General features: G+C 55.9%; 4 protein-coding genes across 4 annotated transcripts; all 4 read left to right on the top strand.

Moving 5' to 3' along the window:
* Positions 1-881: 881 nt before the first annotated feature.
* JKF63_00923 (uncharacterized protein) lies at positions 882-1,439 on the top strand (the record flags this gene model as incomplete). Its single annotated transcript, XM_067896972.1, has 1 exon — positions 882-1,439. The coding sequence occupies one exon, from the start codon at positions 882-884 to the stop codon at positions 1,437-1,439; it is 558 nt and encodes a 185-aa protein (XP_067753129.1).
* Positions 1,440-2,010: 571 nt separating this feature from the next.
* On the top strand, positions 2,011-2,277 carry JKF63_00922 (uncharacterized protein; the record flags this gene model as incomplete). The annotated part of the gene is made up of 1 exon (XM_067896971.1): positions 2,011-2,277. The coding sequence occupies one exon, from the start codon at positions 2,011-2,013 to the stop codon at positions 2,275-2,277; it is 267 nt and encodes an 88-aa protein (XP_067753128.1).
* Positions 2,278-2,746: 469 nt separating this feature from the next.
* On the top strand, positions 2,747-3,331 carry JKF63_00921 (uncharacterized protein; the record flags this gene model as incomplete). Its single annotated transcript, XM_067896970.1, has 1 exon — positions 2,747-3,331. One exon carries the CDS (start codon positions 2,747-2,749, stop codon positions 3,329-3,331), a length of 585 nt encoding a protein of 194 aa, XP_067753127.1.
* A 929-nt stretch (positions 3,332-4,260) lies between these two features.
* On the top strand, positions 4,261-16,761 carry JKF63_00920 (uncharacterized protein; the record flags this gene model as incomplete). The annotated part of the gene is made up of 1 exon (XM_067896969.1): positions 4,261-16,761. The coding sequence occupies one exon, from the start codon at positions 4,261-4,263 to the stop codon at positions 16,759-16,761; it is 12,501 nt and encodes a 4,166-aa protein (XP_067753126.1).
* Between the last annotated feature and the right edge of the window lie 2,706 nt (positions 16,762-19,467).

Raw genomic sequence — 19,467 nt, 5'->3', positions numbered from 1 at the left:
CGGTGCGTCCATATTGGTTTGTGTGGGTCGCTGTTTTGTTTGCACTGAGAGTGGCGAAACTTGCGCGGCTGGTAACAAGTGGGCTGCGGCGCCATACATGATCATGCAAGCTGAACCACCAGGTTTCTGGGTTAGCCTTCCGGCCCCTTTGCTTTGCACAGCTCACCCCGTTTGCGTATTGCGTTTGAAGCCACCACCGATATGAAACCCCTCAGCAAGGATTTCCTGCGTCGTGCTCCGGTCGCCATTTTTTTTAGGGGGGTTGCGCGTGTGGGGACTTTCTCATTTACTGAGGCGCGTCCATCTGGAATCACTCTATTTGCTCACGAGATATTTGTCAGAGAAGCTCTCCTCGTGGCTTCCCCTCGACCACGTGGAGGGGGGGGGGGCAGTGATGCAGGGTTACTACAATTCATGGGGAGGGATACGGGGAATCTTGAGTGACGAATCAGGAGGAATGCGCGAGTCCACCCATTCGTGAGTGGTGTTTGACTGCTGATGGTTTGGAGCTTACAGAATACGCGTTGATTGTTCTGCCAGCGCTTCTGGGTATAAAAGGGCGCCAGAAAAAAAGGGTGAGTTTAAGTTGGCACACATTTCTACAGGAACGTGAAATTCGCCGGCGAGAAATAGTGGGGGGAACATGCAGTGAAATGTAGAGCATTTTTTTTTTGGGGATCATCATCTCCTTTTGAGAATTTGTCGCTGCACCGCTTTTCATGCCCCTACTCAACTCTCTCTTCCCCTCCCTCCCTGTACTACGACTCTAAATCTTGACATCCCCCCTTTTTTCTTCCATTTGTCATTTTCCTCAACTGAACTACCATGGGGAGACTCCCCCCCTCCCCCCAGTACCAGGGTGCAGTGGACTGAGAGGATCAATGAGGGGTGTTACCTGCGTCCGATCACCTGTGGTTCTGAAAGGCTCGAGGCGCGTGTTCTCAAGCTTTGGAGACGGATCGGACGGCTTTCAGTGGAAGCAGAGGTATCTACAGGAGCGGCGGGACACTGCGATGGAATTCCTCAGTAACGTAAAGAAGCGGGTCCCAATTCATGACGCGATTCGCCAGAGAGCTGCCATCAACCGTAGTGCAGCTAAAGATATTCACTGCGCCAAAGTATTCGAGGATATCGCTTCGACTGGCAACGCTCCTACAGACTTGGATGATAATCGCGCAGTGATAGACGAGTTGATTGATGACTTGTTGTTGGACGAGAACGCAGCAGACCGATTGCAGCACGTCGATCTCAGTGACATTCCCCTTTTAGAAAACGAGCTCTTCGACAATGATGCTTCGAGCGAGGAAACGATTCGGCGCTGGCTGAAGTTAAAGCGTGACACAGCAGATTATCAGAGCTATGCGTCGATTCCTGAAATGGAGCGCTCTTCGTGGTCTGCGTGGTATTTGCGCCATGTAAAAGGCAAAGACGAAACGTGAGCTCCTCATTGTGACCTCCGAAGGCACAGTTCATGTTTTTCTCACAGAGTCAATACATAAAGAAGACAGCTGGGAAGGACGTTTCTTTTTTTTTCCTGCACACCGACAGCAGCGTTGAGGTCGTTTTGACAACAATGTGTTGCTTCACGTGAAAATGGCCATGCCGACGCATCTGTCGAGTTTTATGGGGCGCAAGGGCGAAGAGCACACAGCAACGATCTCTCTTTACGCATTGCTCGATCTCATGTTTCTACTCTTTATTTTCTACTTCTCCCTTTCGATTCGCATGAGTTTCTGACGGATCAGTTCTGGAGCACGCGCAGCACACACGCACGTATACTTCACATTCAAGCGAAAAAAAAAAACTGTTCATACCGTTCACTCGGAAAAAAAAGGGGAGTTCAGGAAAGCGCCCTGCTGGTCCAATCAAGAAAACGGGGAATAAAGGCTGCTCAGGTTCTTGCACAGGTAAAATCACGCACTCACGCCTCGAACCCGTTTTTCTGCCCATGACGTTTGGCTTGAGTAAAGGCGACACGCATTGACAAACTACTCTGAGGACTCTCCGTTCATGGATATCGAGCTAAATAAGAACGCAGCTGCCGTCATGAAGTCGACAATTTTTGTTCTACTTGCGTCTCTGATGACAACTATGTGCTTCGCCGCCGAGGCGGAGGTTACCAGCGATACCACTGTGACTATCGCTATGTCCAGCACCACCGCGACTGGGCTTATTATCGGTGTCGCGCTTCTTTCTGTTTTGACATTTGCAGTGAGCATGATGCAGGGTATCGAGATATCTGATACTATCACGGACTGCGCCACCGTGGCGAACTAGGATGATATATGGGTGATAGGAGGAAATACTCTTGTTTCCCTGTTGATGAACGGGCATCATCATGGCTCTTTGTCTTCGCTGTTCACCGTTAGGGGATGTGATATTTGTCGAGCTGATCAGGTGTTTTCGGTATGTGGAGAAGAGGGACCAAGAAGGCGTCACGTGGCTAGTTCGTGGAGGACACCTGGCGTACAAAGACCCTGATATCGTGGTTTGATGTTCGTTTGGGAAGGCGTGTCTCTGACTCTTGTGATATTTTTCAAGGAAAATACTGCTTGACTAGGATGTACTTGCCCAGCTCCAAGCGCATTCAGTGCGCCTTGATGGGGTTCCCCCTTGTTCTTCCACCCTTTTGCAAGCCGCGGTCTTCTCTTCGGTTTTTCCATGGCTTGCCTTCTCTTTTGACCCCATTTTGTTCTCATCTTTAGCTGCCGCGGGTATATTCGTGTCTCGGGGCATAAAATTTCTGATGTGTGAAGGGCTCGGCTCCTCGCATGGTGAGAGGCAATCGCACCCGTATCACCAATTGAAGTGCTCGCGCAGCATCCGAAACCGTGCGGCTGTCGTTTATCATCTTGCTTCTGCAAAGCTTAAAACTGACTTACCAAGGGACGTGCTTCTCTGTGCTTCGCTGTCTTATGCTCTCAACATCTCCCGGATGAGTTCAAAATGTCCCACTTTGGCTCAGCTGCGGTCGGTCTCAAACGAAACGGACATTGCCGCTGTCGAAATGCTCATTTTCGAGTATGTTAGGCCTCACGTAGTGCTGATCGAAGGTTGCCTTCGGCTGGAGCTCAAGAGACTTGTGATGCATCGACCGCTGCCTCTCAAGATTCGCGAATGCGTCGGGCGAGTCGCCATTGCGTTATCGGACACGCTTTACGCTTCTCACCACTGTTTATCTCCGGAGGCTGCTGCTCGGGCCTGCTTGCTCGATGCCTGTGATCGTCTGAGTATAGATGTAGACGCTGCAACCCTGCCCGACGACTTTAGGACACCACAGGTGGATGAAATACGCGCCGTTTTTCCGACTCTCGAAGGCGAGGGCACGTGAGATTCTTTTTCTTCCCTCCCTTTCCATTCTCCTTGACTCGGGAAAAAAGATTGGGATGGGTTTGCTCCAGAGACGAAGGGGGTTTTCTGAACTCCTGCGTTACTTGAGCGTTTCTGTGTGACAAACTGAAGGAAGAAAGCGTACTGACACACAAGACACGACTCGAGCAATACTCCGGGGAAAAGGGAGAGTAGAGTCTGTTGCCGCGCTGGCCCGCGCAAAGCACATACCCACAAACGAACTTGAGGGTAGCAATGGGGTGGTGGGTTATCACACCGCGCCGTCTTTTCTTTCTCATTGGTGCTTGTTCGTGTGTGTATGTGTGTTTCGAACATCGAGAGCGGTATGGCGTCCGCTGATCGCTTCTCATCTTTTCATATGTTTGGCATTGATACTGTTACTTTTGGTGAGTTCCACTTTTCTTTTTTTGCTGCTTTCAATGCTCCTCTCCCCCTTCCTCTCTCCCCTTTCCTCCTTCCTCCTCCCCTCCCCCTCTCCCATTCCCCCATTTGAAAGAGCGATTGGGAAGGCTACAAACGTATCTTTTTAAAGAGACTGAGTTGTCCCCTGGGCCAAGAAACCAAAATCTTTAGCACCCCCCAAAAAACAAAATTGTTGAGTTTTCTACTTTTACACAAATACATGTACTCGAAAAGAGCCGTACTACTCAACTTTTTTATCCGGGGTTTTATCGGGCTGTTCAGACAACACGGCAGTGAATGAGATAGGGACGTCGTATTGCCTTTTGCCTCCCGATTGCGTTGCACCTCGTTTTGTACACCTGATTGGCTCTCTTGAAGATCTGTGTAGGTCGCAGAGATCTGCGAGGCTGTTGCATATATATTTTCCCACTCTTTAGCTCTGTCTCTCTTGGTGATAGGTTATTGGAACTGCCTTCAGTCGATTCAATCGTGCACACAGGAAACGACATGATGAACTCCGGCATCAATGACGACGATTGGGGACTGCTAAATGTTGCAGATATCATTGACTGTGTTGCCGCCACCGACGATAACGATGCTGAGGAATCAGCAAGCTTTTCCTTTCCGGTCTCTGATGAGGCCACGGTGCCGAGTTTTCTTTTGGAGGCACCGCTGGCGGCAAACCTTCAAAACAACCTTCTTGCTGCTCTCAAGAAGCGCCTGCACGCCCGCTCATCGCGTATTGAACGGGTGTTTGCAGGTCGTTTCCGCAAAGTCAAGCTCTCCTTGTCATCATCGAAGCAAATTCGTGGTCGCCTGAGTGAGGCTGTCCTGTCGATGGGCGCTTCCCTTCCCCCACAGGAAGATCAAACCAGCCTGCTAAGTACTATCGCGCTGCTGGGAGCAATCACTGACTGTGACCGCAAAGGTGCATACACGTCAGTGCTTCTAGACAGCGTCGCGCATGTGAACTTGGACCTGGCTTCACCGCAATCGTGTTTGGAGCTCTTTCGCATTGTAGAGGCCCACGCCAATGAATACGAGCTGAGTGAAGAGTTGCGCGTAGCTGTTGCGCGCGCGAAGTTAAGTCTGGCACTGCGCAGTGGCCGTCTGTCCCCGTTATTGAAGTGCCTGGTCGCACCTTCCGCGCTGCTTTCTCTCGATCCCGCCGTTTTCCCCCCCAGTTCATCTTCACAGTGCGTCAGTGTCTCCTCGGCGACCATGTCTGATTTCCTTGTCAAGACACTCGTGCTACCCTCTCAGTTTCGAGCGAAAGATCCCTTGAAGTGCTCATCGCACGGTCGAACTCTTCTTCTTCTGGGCGACACACACGTTGCCCGCTACGAGGAGATGGGGACAATGGGTACCCGTTTCGTGCAGCGCAGCGTGGAGCCGCTGCCAGGCCAACGCGGAGATGTTGTTCTATATCTCTCTGAAGAGGTATCGTTGTGCATTCGAGCTCTCGGGCGGGACGAGCACCTGTGGCACTTTTCCGTTCGCCGAGAGAGCCGTGATGAAAAATCCTATGGCTCTCTCACTCTGTGCACAGCAGGGCTTTCCTTAGCGGAGGTCCGCTTCCACTTCTGCGTAACGGAGACGAACATGCTATGCTGTCTTGTTTCATCGCACCCCCCACAGCGCACGCGTAGCTGCCTCTATGTGGGTGAAGCCTCTCTCGAGGCGCTCCTCGGCAGTTCCGCGGCAATGGAACTTGCTCCTCTCTTGCGCAACCCATCGTTATACCCGTCATCAAATCGTCGCACTGCTTTTCACTTTACTAAGTCTGTTTCCGTCTCGGTAGGGCGGGTGACCCTCAAGGAGAGGTTTCACCCCTTCTGTATTGAGATGTGGGTCTTTCCGCGCAGCGTGGCGAAGGATCAGATCTTTCTTTCCATCGGTGACAAAAGTGTTGATGAGGTGCTTCTCGGGATCGAGCCCGTCGGCGACGGGGTGCGGTGGCGCGGCGGTGCGCGCACACCACGCCTGGGGCCGTCTTTTGCGATGTACAACTCTGCTGGGAAGCTTTCTGTACTGGAACGATGGTGGCATGTTGCTCTCAATTTCAACGGTGCTGCATGGGAACTGTGGCTTAATCACGAGCTGGTCAGTCGACAGCCAGCTCTTGTTTCACCAAACGCCATTCAGAACGCCAAGTGCGTTATTGGCAAGAGCTTTATCGGATTGGCAGCTGAGGTGCGTATTTGGCAGCACATGCGCTCCGCCGCGGAGCTGGCGCGAGACGCGAGGCGGCCGCTTCTTGGCAATGAGGATGGCCTCTCTGGATACTTCCCACTCAATGAGGGGTACGGAAATGTGATTATGGACTACGCTGTTCACCACGAACACGCTATCTTGCCCTATGGGGAGCTATACTGGTGCGCAGTGGACTCGTTTCCCGTCTTGGAGGACTCCCTCGAAAGCCGGCAGGTGCTCGATTTTGTGCCGCAGGTCTGGATTGAGGAGGCGGACGAGGTCTTTTTTGCGGCATCGCAAGAGTCATACACTGTTGCCGGTGTGCGGTCTGACCACACGCTGTGCATTTTCGACTACGCCCGTGACCGGCGCTGTCTTGCGGCGCAGCGCAGTGTAGAGCTTCCTCCTTCCTGGCGTGTAAAAGGGATCACCACGCACCCTACACGCGAATCCTTGTGCTGCTGCGCTGTCGCGGCGCCTTCGAGGAGCGCTGTTTCGCTTGTAGCCACCAGCACCGTCGAGCAAGTGTTTATGTGGGAGATGTGGCCTTATGCCGGCCACAGCGAAGCAGCCCCACACGCACCCTATGCAACCTCGTGGCAATGCGGGAAGGCGGTCCTTGGGCGCAGCGCTGCACACGCGCAGCGGCTTCTGAGGGCTGTGCAGTACTTGACAGATCAATCCACTTGGGCCGCTGTTGTCCCACCTTTTGTACTTGACCCCGATGATGGGGTACTCACCCTGCTGCTGCAAGTGGCTCAGCAGGCATCGTCGGCGCCAGATTCGCAGTGTGGCCTTGATCTGGTGCACCAAACGTGCACTTTGCTTCAGGTGAATTTACTAGCACGATTGTACAACTCACCGCAGGACTTCGCCCGTCGCGTGGGTGGGTGCTACGACTCTGTGGAGCAGCTGTTGCGAGCTGTGGCGGGGGTAGAGGAAACGGAGAGCTCTGTCGTGCCCACGCTCACATCGCATCTGCGGGAGTCCATCACATGGTTTGCGCTTCGCCGCACTCGTTTGATTGCCCCGTCCTCTTCGGCTCTTCTTCAATGTTGCGGCCAATGTTTTCTGACAGAGGCTGCTAGGCTGCTGTTCTTGAGGGAACACTCGGGTAAGACGCGAACGCCTCCGGTGGAGACGGTGTACTGCTGCCTGCTGACGCACTACAGTTCTCTTCACACGTGCTGCGACCTACTTTCTTCACAGCCCACGAATCATTTGTCCTCTCTATTCTCTTCTTTATACCTCGAAGCCATGTTCCAGGTGGATCGCTCGCTGCGCGTGAACAGCGTCGATGGCCTCCAGCGGACAAGCCACTGCTTGGAAGTTTTGGCGGAGGTGCTGTTGTCGGGATGCGGTATGGACAGGGATGCAGCTCGTCTGGAGACCCTCCAGTGCGCGTACAGCACTGCCCTCCTGCGGTGCTGCGAGAAAATGCTGGACGCTGTATCGACGGCGTTGCGCCAGCTACCAGACGCAGAGGAGACGTTTTTCAAGTGCCTGCAAATCAGTCCAATAGGTGCACTGCTCGCTTCGTTTGCCGTGTCTCTGCCACTGCTCCCAACATCAGCCCTCGCTGCGTGCTCGGCATCGTTGCAAAAGTGCCGCGAGTCCCTCCTTGTGCTAATCGATTCTTTTTCCGGCAATGAGGCGAAGCGCTGGGCCTCGCGTCTGTGTATCGCCCTTACCTACTCACTCGCCCAGCTAGGGTGCACGTTGCTCAATCCCATTCCCTCTTCAGAGGATGCGGTGTTTGTTTCGAAGGGGACGGCAGCCTCAACCACACTGGGTGTGCCGCAAGCATCTGCGCCCTTGTCTAGGCCACAGTATCTGAGTGTACTGCGTAACGGCCAGCGCCGCCCAAACACAGAGCGTGACGCCCTCATCAAGAATCTTCAAGGCGGCGTTGGTGCCGTAAGTCGAGTTTTCGAGGAGTTGCAGATGAAGGACGTTTCGGCATTGCGTGTAGTGCGTGACGAACAGCTGCGCGAGACAGAGCGGCAGGTGATGGCTGCGTGCTGTGCACTGCTGCTACCGACCCAGGCTCTGCGTGAGGCCACTCCCGAGAGCCTCTCTCCTGCCTTTCAGCTGGTGCTCAAGCTTCGACCGTGGTGTCTGTCAAAGCGGCAGGAGTCGAAGGAGTACGTTGCAAAGATGCGGGAGCGCGCTGTGTTTCTGGCGCTGTTCGAACCGATCACCGAGGTTGGAGACGACGAGATCGGCACGATGCAGTTGGGGGCCACTTCCTCTTTCGCCTCATCGAAGAGCCGCACCGGCAGCATAGCCAACCCGCGCGCTGCACGGTTGACTGAACAGCAGCGCTGGCGGAGCCTTTTCAAGAACTGGAAGGTAATGCGGCAGCTAAAGGCGCTCATGTCCTCGCGCGAGGAAACAGCAGATCTGAACAACGGTGCTGAGATTATTGCCTGCTTCCAGAGTGAGGTGAGCACGTCGGAGATGGAAAGTGCGGTTGCGTGGCGATCGAAGAAAGCGCAGTATCGTCTTGTAGGTCTCCAGCTTCTGTGGCAGCTAACCGAGGAGGCGCGCCACAGTGCACTGCTGGCCCGTGTGCTCCACCCTGTAATCGCGCGGACCCTCTGTGGATGGCACTACGCGGACGGCATCGACGGCTGCTCAGTGGAGCAGGTCACTCGATTGCAAAGTGCCTTCTTCTTGCTCCTGGAGGCAGCTGTGAAGGCGTACGAAGAAGTCACGAAGCAGACGCAGCCGTGGGTGGTGTTGTTGGCTGCTCTTTTTTCTTGCCCCTTTCGACGCACAGATTTGCGCAAGCTGCGTACCACCAGCGCCTCCGCCTCGGTGATGCACCGTCTGTGGACAACTGACGGGTTTCGGGAGCTTCTGTACGAGCGAGTGAACGGCTGTCTGCCGTGGGCACTGCGAGCCACAAAGCTCTCTCCGACCGGATGTGCCTTTACCATGACGGTCGGGGCTTCTGGCTTGACATTGCGCTCCTCCGGCGGCCGCGGCAGTTGCGTTGCACCGTGCAGTTGGATGAAATCAGTGCACAAGGAGGCGGCCTCGTACTACTACGAGGTTTGCGTGGTAGATGTGTACCAGGGAGGATATGTGAGTGTTGGTCTGGGACCTGCGGACTACAATCTCTCGCAGATGCCAGGCTGGGATCCAGGTTCATATGCGTATGATGGGCTGGAGGGGGCTGTGTACACCAATCGCAGCGCGCGCGTGATTGGCGCCACGTTCGGCATGGGTGACGTTGTCGGCTGTGGTTGGGACCGCGAGGCCGGCGATATTTTCTGGACCCGAAATGGTAAGTTTCTTCACACCGTAAAGGCGGTTGTGACGCCCGAGCAACTCAGCCCTCTCGTTGGCATTAAAGGAAAGGGCTCCGTACTCGTGAACTTTGGGGCTCGTCCGTTTGTTTACCAATGTTGGCCCACACATGCCGCCCAGGCTACGTCGCGAGTGGTATCACCAACGGCACTCGCTTCCGGCGCACGTCATTTGGGCTCGTGCTTGGAGTTGGATGTCTTCTGGGACGGCTGGGATGCGTTCCGACTCCTTTCTATGCGCGCGGCGACGATGATCTGTGAAGCCGCCGCCCAGTCTGCCTGCGTTGCGCCAGCATCCATGACGGAGCTCGCGGAAACGGTGGGGCGTTGTCTGGATGCCCTCATTGGGGCCTTGGCCCCCTCAGCAGAGGTGCCCGTTTCGCAATTGCCACTTCCAGTTCAGTATGTGACGACCTTGCTCAGCCATCTGACATTGTTGTGCAAACTTCTTTGCGGCGTGCCAGGAGACGTCATTGCTAGCCACACCAGTCGCGTTGCCGCGCTGCTTGCAAAAATGGCGACACGGTGGCTCTTTACCCATTCACGTCTCGGCCTATTCAGCGCAGATGAGAACGAGGCAGTTACAGCGCTTTTGACGGCGTGGTACTACACCATGTATTTAACACCACCGACGGTTGTTCTCAGTGGCACTCCGACAAGCAGTCCACGAAAGGCGGATGTTGTAACTGCTAAGACGCCAATGCCCAGGGCGGCGCACACCGCCCCATCCATTCCTGCGGCAGTTGCGTCATCTCATCCATCGCTGCCCAATTTTCTTGATGTGCTGCTTCAGCTAGCAAGCTGTATCATCATCACTGGCGACGCACGCTTGTCTGCCTCTGAGACTCGGCATGTGTTTGAGAGCAGCGCACCCGTGGGGGCGGTAACTTCCTGTGACGCAGCACACTGGCTCGCGTTGTCGCTGCTGCAGCGGCTCAACAACGACCACAATGGGCGCAGCCATCACGCCTGGCAGACAGCGTTACAATCGTGGCTAAAGTACACGTTGAGAGTCGATCAGCAGAACATCGAAGGCGATCAGGAAAAAAGCGGAGGGGAAAAATCCAGTACACGTGATGTTCTTCTTAGTCTCGCCATCCTTGGAGGTATACCCCGGCTTGCTGTTCCAGGTGATACAGTTATGGCACACCTCCCTTCGCATTCCGTCGCACCTGTGCTGCTCCTGCGCGTCTCGTGGTCGGAGGAGATATGTGAGGTTCTTGAGGTGCAAACCAATGACTCACCAAAGACGGCGACGGCGACGACGGCGACAACGATGCAGCCCGCCACAGCCACTTACGTTATCAAGACGCTTCCACTGCGCTTTGTGCACGCTACCGTGTGCGGCGACGGGCCATCGAGTGCCATCTTTCCGATTAAGGGATGCCCGGCTCACCTGGAGCTTGCCGAGGCGGTGGCGCGGCTGGCGCAAGCGAGGTTCCCAACTGTGACGCCGGCGACGCGGTCGAGCGAGGATGTGTGTCTTGTCACTCAGTTGTCCTGTGTGCTAGTTCGCTGTGCAGAGCAACACGTTGTGTCCGTGTCACCAGCGCTCATTGACTCTCTTTCATTGCTCACCGGCATGTCCGACGATGTCACGTCTAATATGGACCATGTTCGGTTAGAGCTCGCGCTGAGCTTGTGGGGCCTGCTCCAGTGCCGACAGCGACGCGGGTTGCCTCGAAGCTCTCTCAGCGCGGTGCGCGGGGATCGCGGGGGTCGAGTTGGCAGCGGTGGTAGAGAGCGCTTGGGATCGCGAGGGAACGCGGGACGCGGCCTCGGGCGGGTTGGCAACAATATCACCTCTCCTACGTTTTCTTCCTCGCTGCGGCTGCGGGCGTTTGCGGCTCTCAACCCTCTTCTTCACTGCCATCTGTTGGGCCAAGTCCCCGAGGAGCCCGACTTAACCTACGAGGAGGAAGAGGAGGAGGAGGAGGAAGAGGAGGACTCCGAGTTCGGCAGGCGCTCCCCGTACGCGCTGCCCAGTATCGATGACATCGACGAGGAGGACGGCATTGACGACGAAGAGGCGGAGCAATCCCAGCTTGCCACCGTCGCCTTCACCCAGGCAGTGACGCGGCTATCGGCCTCCTCTACGTCAGATGCTCTCTTTCTGCCACCCGAACGAGAGACGTTCGACACGATTCACTTTAACGGAGGTTGCGTGCGCGTGGTGGCTGGTGCGCCAGTGGGGCTAAGCTTCACCGTCGATCTCTCATTGCGCATCACTAACACAAAGCGCCATCAAATTATTTTTGCGCAAGTGCTGCGTAGTGGCTCGGCTGCGACGGCGCTGGAGATAGTGGCCCGCATTACGAGGGGCAACTTGGAGTTTGGTTGGCTTCCCTGTGTCCCTGGAGGTGAAGCGAAATGTGACCCCGCCGACCCGGCAACGGTTTGTGCGTTCACCTTGTCTGAGGTCGACCTCAACACGTGGATTCGCGTCTCATTTGTTCAATCGGGCACCACCCTCTCTCTCTTTCGTGGTGGCCTGCTTCTCGATACTCGGTCGATGAAGACCGGTGGCGGCTCCCTTTTGCAGGAGGAGCTGCGGCTCGGCGGCATTCCTCAGCAGCTCGGTTCCAGTGCTTTTGTCGGTGACATAAAGAACTTCCGCGTCTATGAGCTCGCCTTGCGGCCGGCTATGGTGGAGCAGCTGCGATGCTTGAACTCGTCCCTGGCAACGTTTCTGGAGTCGCATTTGGTATTGCTGCTCAAGACGACGCGGACCGGTATCGAGAACGCGGCCAAGGCCCCCGCATCGTTTGGGTTGGATATCTGGACGGAGGGGGACGTAGGCTACCTTGACGAGTCCGAAGAAGCAGCCGCTCGCCATATGCAGGCCTGCGAGGCGTGCGCGCAGGAGCTGGACTTCAGCAGCGAGTCGATGGAAGCCGACCTTCGCGTGCTTAGTGAGCCACTGCCGGCGCAGCAGTCGTTGCTGTGGCACAAAAAGTGCTCCGAGTCCCGCGAGCAGTTGTTGAGCACGTGTGCAAGCTGCCATCGGCAACTCCTAGCCTTCTACAGCGCCCACCTTTTGGCTTACGCTTTGTGTCGCGTGGTAAAGTCCTCTGCCGGCTTGGCTGACTCGGATCAGCCCGCCATGCAGACCATCAAGGATAGCGCCTCCATGGCGCGCCTTGCACATTGGGCCGTGTCGTCACTGGGCAAGGATATGTCGACGCTGCTGGATGAGATATGGCGCTCCTTGGGCCATCTGTGCCGCTGCCCTCCCGAGGATGCTTCGAACGCAAAGGCAATGTGGGAGATTGGAAATGCATTGCTGGTGGAGCTTCTTCGCATTGCTCAGAAGCCTCCTCACGCTCGCATATTTGAGTCGGCGCACCCTCAGCGGCCATTCGCCTCGAATGTGTACGAGGTGCACGTGCCGGGACAGCGGTCCTACGCCGTATTCATAGATGAGCGAAGTGTGGCAAGTTGGCAACTTGTAACTGTCTCAGCTGACCAGAAGATAAGTACGATGCTGTCCGAGTTCTGCAGCACAGCGCTCTCATCGTTTGAAGTGTGCTTGCCGCAGTTTTTCCTGACAGTGCGATCGGCGGCGGAGTCGTCCAGCTGGGGTCATCGTATCGCTGTCGTTCACGAGTACCAGCCGCAGCTGCGCGCGATGCGTCTCTTTCAAAGTGCGCTTTCTGTGTTTCTCACACTTGATCCTCCAGCGAGCTTGGCGGGTGCGTACGTGTGGTCAGTGGAATGCCTCATGGCCCTTCAGACCGTCGCACAGCGGAACCCCAGTAAAACACGACTTATCGCTTTCGCATGCCTCAACCAGCTGCTCTTGTACAGCCCGCAATTCTGCACAGTCCCGCTGCCGTTGTCGTTGTCGCTGCTTCTGCACGATGTTCGCCGCATGGCTCTGCGCCACTACCGACGGCGTTTCTCTACGCAGCGCGTGCTTGGCTGCTTCATTCAGACAGCCATGGAGAGCTACGTCATGCAGCGTGATGCATCCCAGTGCTGTCTGGCCACGCGAACGGCGCGATCGCACGAGGTTGACCAGGCAGGCAGAGGCCCTGGTGCGCTTGATGAAGGGAGCGCCGGGGGAGCACTGCCCCCAGCGGACGCCAGCGCAGAAGAGAGTGCGGTGGCTGCGCATTTCATGCGTCACCGACAAGAGCAGCGACAACTGTATCGACTGCGCGAATCCGCTGCAGACCGGGTAAGCATCCAAAAGGTTCGAAACCCACAAAGCCTCTCACTCGAATGGGGCGGCGACGGGGTGTGTAATGTCCGGAGCGAGGGCGCAGGGGGCTCGGTGGTGGCCGGGGTGCCGCTCACTGCCGGTCGCTGGTACTACGAGCTGCGAATTGGCGGGACGGGCGACCTTTCGGTTGGTGTGCTGCCTATCCCGTCTACCGTCTTCCTTGATCAGGAGACGCCGATGCCACTGACGAGCGCTGCGATGCAGGGGCGTGAGCCGGTCGCCTTCAACGGCTGCACTGGTGTCTTGCACTCTGCGGAACACCAGCAACTGACAATTTTACAGCAGAGCTCAACGGCGCCGTTGTGGTTCAGTAGGGACTTTCTGGGCATTGTGATTGACGTACCGGCTCAGCGGTGCACGATTCTTGTCAACGGAGTCCAGATGGTGAGCTTTGCCTTTGGGCCAGAGGCTGCTTCCATCGAAGCTGCCGCTGCCGCTTCCTCCTCCTCGGCCACCACGACGCCCGAGACGGACAGAAGCGACGAGGATTTGGATCACTCCAGCGTAGCAGGGGAGTATTACGATGGTGACGGCAATCGCCGCAGCACTCATCACCACACCAGGCATCGTTTTGTTGGGCGCGGCTCAGCACCGGTTGCCTACTACCCGTATGTGTCGATGGAACAGGCAGACTCTGTGTCGCTCAATTTTGGGGCAGCCTATTTCGAGCACGAGGTTCCGTCTGGCTGTTTGCCCTTGGACCCGGCTAACCTATCTCTTGGCACGATGTTCCCCTACAACCAGATGCGCTCACTGCAGGACATTGCGGCTCACCTCCTCACCGGCGGCCGATATCCTCTGCCACCGTTCTACTACGAGGAGGCGGACCCGTTCTCCGGTTCCACGGAACGGATGGGTCCGGCGCTTGTGTCAGTGCAAGCTTCTGCAAACGTGCAGGTGAACATGGAGGACGTGAAGAACACTGGTCTCGATTTCGAGACCGTGACGGCGGACTGCGCAGTAGGGGCCGGTGCCTGGTACTTTGAGGTGACCTTGCAGACTCAGGGTTTGATGCAGATCGGGTGGATGCAGAAGGGTGAGGCGCCGCACGGCAACGGCCACGGCGTCGGGGACTCCTCCACCTCTTGGTCAGTTGATCTGTTTCGCCGCCTGATGTGGCATCGTGGTGTACCGGAGCTGGTGAACATGCCGCGGCGGTGGGCTTCCGGAGATGTGGTGGGCTGCGCAGTTGACATGACCCATGGCGAGCTAAGCTTTTTTCTGAACGGCCGTCCCATTTCCGGCACCTCCGTCCTTGAGTCCGAGTCACCGCTGACGGAGACGTGCACCTTTCGCGGAATCCCCCAGGGCCTCTATTACGTCCCGGCCGTGTCACTTCGCTCTGGAGGTGCGGTGAGCTTCAACTTCGGTTCTTCGCCCTTTAAGTACAAGCCGGAGGGCTTCAATCCACTTGGTGTGCCGGACTCGTGGAATGAACGAATGGACACGTTCTACAACAATGCCTCGGTGGCGAGTACGCAGCAGCGCATGACGGCAATGCAGGAGGCGTGGCGAGTTCTCCACAGTGTCCACCCCACAATGGGCCCTGGTGCGACAGCGGCAGTGACTGTCCGCAGGGCTTCTCCTGCCTCGCGCGCACCAGCCGCTGCTTCGACGCAAGGGACACACTTGTGGTCCATGGACGGTTTTGAGAAGAACCTGCTTCCATATCGCCTCATCGTCCACGCCATCGACAACTTCTCGAGCGACGTCACGAAGGCGTTCACAAAGAACGCCGAGGAGGAGCTAGCGCATTACCTCGCCACTTTCTCATACCCCGAGAGCCGCAGCGGTGGGGTCAGCGCGGCTACGCTTGCGGAACGCTCGTGGGATATGTTCAAGGTCCTGAAAGCGGTCGGCAAAATCGTTCTGGCTCTCCTTCCGTTTCTGTCCCTCAACACCACCCACCCGACGCTCATGACACTTTTGTTTCTGTCGATGCGCACGCTACTGTTCCGCGCTGTGCGGCAGAAGATGGTGGAGAGTTTTCTCACTCTGTCATCCGTGCGCTCGGAGCAGTATCGCATTTCTATTAACCGTATCAAGGCGCACACGGAGGGGCAGTCACTAAAGTCTTCCGTGTTTGGTCAAACCTTCACCCTGCTGGGCTCCCATTCTTCCCGCATTTTCCAGACTCACCAGCGCTTCTGGAACACCGTCTTTCTTGGCGAAGGTGCCGAGGACGCCGGCGGTCCGTTCCGCGAGCACCTGAGCGAGATGTGCCGTGAGCTCATGTCCGACCGTCTGCCGTTCTTTGTGCCCACAGCAAATCACGTGCACAACACCGGGGGCTACCGTGAGGCGTACGTGCCGGCTGCCTCTGCCTCCTCTTCCTACGACCTAGAGGCGTTTGTGTTCATTGGGAAGTTGATGGGTGGTGCGCTGCGGAGCGAAGACACGCTTGATTTGTTTTTCCCGCCGCTGGTGTGGCGCTACCTGTGCGCCTACCCCGTCACAGAAACGGAGGTGGAACAGATCGATGCAATTTGCGTGCAGTGCATTCGTGAGTTCCGCAATCTCAGTGCCGCAAACGTCGCCGCGGCGATGGTAGACGGGGGCGAGAAGGGGGACAATGCGATGGAACTCTTCGAGGACGTCTTTGGCGAAGAGTACTTTGTTACGCGGCTAAGCGACAACTCAACAAAAGAGCTGATGGAGGGTGGCGCACAGACACGAGTGACGTTGGCACGTTGCAGCGAGTACGCCGAGGCATTGCTGCAGGCGCGACTTCACGAGTTTGATCTCCAGCTGCACAAGATGCGGGAAGGGCTGTTGTCGGTGGTGCCGGAGGTAGCCGTGCTGCTTTTGACCCCAGAAGAGCTGGAGCTGCGCGTGTGTGGGCAGGCAGACTACACACCAGAGGAACTCCGCAAGGGGGCATCATACGAGGGCTTGACCAGTGAGGATCGGCGTGTGCAGTTTCTGTGGAGGGCTCTAGAGGAAGCCACGCCGCTACAGCGGAGGCTCTTTCTTCGCTTTGTATCGGGACGAGATCGAATGCCTGTGAAGTTGCGCATTCTGCCCCTCACCACGCAGGCCGACGCCGACACTATTCTTCCACGTGCAGCGACGTGCTTCTTCGCCATTGAGGTGCCCGATTACAGCACTCTGGAGGTGATGAAGCGGAAACTCTACTACAGTATTGAGAACTGTGCTGATATGGACACCGATTTCACTGCCCGCGTTGTTGACGAGGACGAAGGCCCACAGCTGTCTGTTGTCCTCGATGAGGGCCAGCAGGACATGGTCATGCCTCCCAACTCCGAGGAGGAATGACAGGACGCGTCACAGGGGAGAGTTTTTGTAAGCGACAGTTTCACCCCCTCCCCCCTCATCAGCGACAGCGAAGGCGCGCGCGAGAGGGAGGGGGCAAGCAGGCAGGGTCCAGCGAAGGTAGTAAAGGTTCGAGGGGCGGTGAGACTGTCTTATTGCTGCCATGTTTGTTTTGATCGGCACGTTGACTTATCGCCGGTTTCTGCCTCCAGTCTCGCATTCAATCGGTATGCTCATTGCACTTTGTTGCACCCCCTTTCTCCTCCGTGTCTCCCCGAGAAAAAGGACACCACCACATCAGAGTGAGGGTCTCGTGGCCTCTGGTTTTGCAGGCAGGTTTTATGATGTAGGCTGGCCACTGCGGACAGCATATGCAGGGACAGTTCACCCTAAACCAGACGCTTTCGACATTTTCAGCATGGTTGCCAGTCGCTGTCGCCGGTGTGCTGCCATTGCATCTCTGAGAGATTCAGTGGGTTGCAGCCGTCGTATTCTTGCTTCCTGTTTGTCACTCTTTTTTGAGTGGCACGGCAAGGTTTGATGACCCTGATTACCTCAGCGTTGTGCTTGGGCTATTATTATCGACGCTTGGAGTGAATCCATGCGGCCACCGATCACCCCCCTCTGCCAATGCCGAACCGCTTCAGCAGGCCACAGTGTCATGCACCCGTGTGTGGCGTAGGAATTGCGGTGTTTGGAGGGTGGCGGGGGCAGGGGGCAGGGGCACGGCGATGAACTGCTATTGATGTTGGCGCCCGGGTCCTGGGCGGCGTTGCGTCGGAGTCACCTGCGGCCACAAAGACGTTTGCGCCATCCACATTTTGTGCCGAGAGTTGGCGTGCGACTCCGGTTTTTTCCGCTCGGATTGGGGCAGACGCCGTGCTGAGGTCACGGCTTCGGCATTCGCGCGACGAGCGTGTGTGCCGCTGCCTCGGACCGAGTGACGACGACAAGTCAAGGAGAGCTCAAGGCCCAGCCTGCCTTATCCGAAATAAGGGGGTGCGGTAGGGAGGAAATAGACTGGCATATGTACGTGCTGCCGTCGATTCCGTTGGCAAATTGATCCACTTCTCTCCTCCCCTTCCCTCCGCGGTATACAAAACCGGGACTGGTGCTTGTGTCTTTGCCGTGTCGCGTAACGTTGACGACGTTGGGGGGGGGGGGGAGGGGAGGGGAGGGAGGCAATTTTGTGTTTTCACGAGTGCTTTTTGTGCCTTGAGCGCGCGCGCGAGTTTGATGCAAGGCACAAAAAAAAAGTCGCTTTGTTTTCCCTGTTACCATCTTCGTGTTGCTCATTTTCTCGGACCACTGCTCATTCTCAATACAAGAATCTACTTTCGACGGTGCGTCCCCTTTCTCTCTTGTCTGTCTATCTGCTGGAAGCGTGTCGCAAAATGGAACTTCAAAACGTGCGGAAATCGCCACTCGGAAATGTCGGAGACTCCCCCTTTTTTTCCTCATTCCCCCCTCCCTCCCTCCCAACCCAGTCGCTCTGAAGACCCCTCGGTAGTTGACGGAGGAAGATGATCATGATAATACCCATGGGCCTTTCGCTCACTTTTGTGCTAGTCTCTATGTCCGTGTGTTGTTGTGTCCACCTTCTGTTTCTCCATCTATCTAGACTCTCTGTTCTTTTTTCCCCTCGCCTCCACAGCCTCTAGTTTTACGTCTCCGGTTTTGTTTCACCCGACTCCCTTCCCTCTTTTTTTGGCCATACCCACTCTTGAAGTACGCTGTCACATATTCCCACACAGGAGTGTGTGCAAATTACACCAGCGTCGCCAAGCGCTGACGGTGGCACCCGCGCACACTAACAAAGAGCACAAAGAAAGGTGTGCGCTTGTAGGATTTGGCGACTACTCTTTGTCTAGTGTCCCGTTTTTCTCTTTCACCACCACCACCACCATCATTACCTCTCTCCCCTTTTCTTCCTTCCTTCCTCAGAACACAGACCAGGGACGGAAACAAAAAAAGGGCGGTGCGCGTTACCATTCAAGGCAAACAACGAAGTTCTTTCCACATTTGCTGCTGACGCCGCTCACACAGCAGCGACTGCATCCATCTCGTTACGCGCCTGAGCTGTGCTCTACTACCATCCCGCCCGAAAAGAAGGTTTCTGGCCTATCTTACGAGTGCCTTTCTTGATATATATTTTCTCGAGTTTTCCATTCTTTGTTGACGAATCTCTCTGGCATCTCGGTCAAGCGAAGGCGACCACGGTTTCCTACGTTAGCTGTCTCCCTTATCGTTGTGCTATTGTTATCCTGTCACAGAGATTCTCTTTTTTTTTCTGCGGTGTGTTTCTCTCTCCTCTCACACGTTTCGCGTCTCGCGTGTCTATTGCGTTTTTTTTTTCGCGGGGGGGGTACATAACTCTCTCGAAGACGTGCCGATCGCTGACATACAAACGACGAAACAGGAGGACATAACTGTACCACACCATCTGAAGCGGACCATCACCCCACTGCGCATTCAAACGATAAGAAAGAAACCGTTTTGCCTTTTGTTCTTTTTTTTGTCGGTAAGTCTATCCGAGGGCTGTCTCGTCATAAACTCCGTCTTGTTGTGTTTGTGATCTCGTGCAGAGCTTGCACCCCTTCGTCTTTTGTTTTGGAGTGATCTTTTTTTCCTCCTCTATGTGGCACCGTGGGTCATCACTTTAAATATACCCTCGTAGCTCCTCCTTTTTCCTGCGGTGTTTTGGCCCGA

This window comes from Porcisia hertigi, chromosome 36, assembly GCF_017918235.1.
Source record: "Porcisia hertigi strain C119 chromosome 36, whole genome shotgun sequence".
NCBI classification, from domain to species: domain Eukaryota; phylum Euglenozoa; class Kinetoplastea; order Trypanosomatida; family Trypanosomatidae; genus Porcisia; species Porcisia hertigi.
This window is presented reverse-complemented; position numbering and strand designations above follow the sequence as displayed.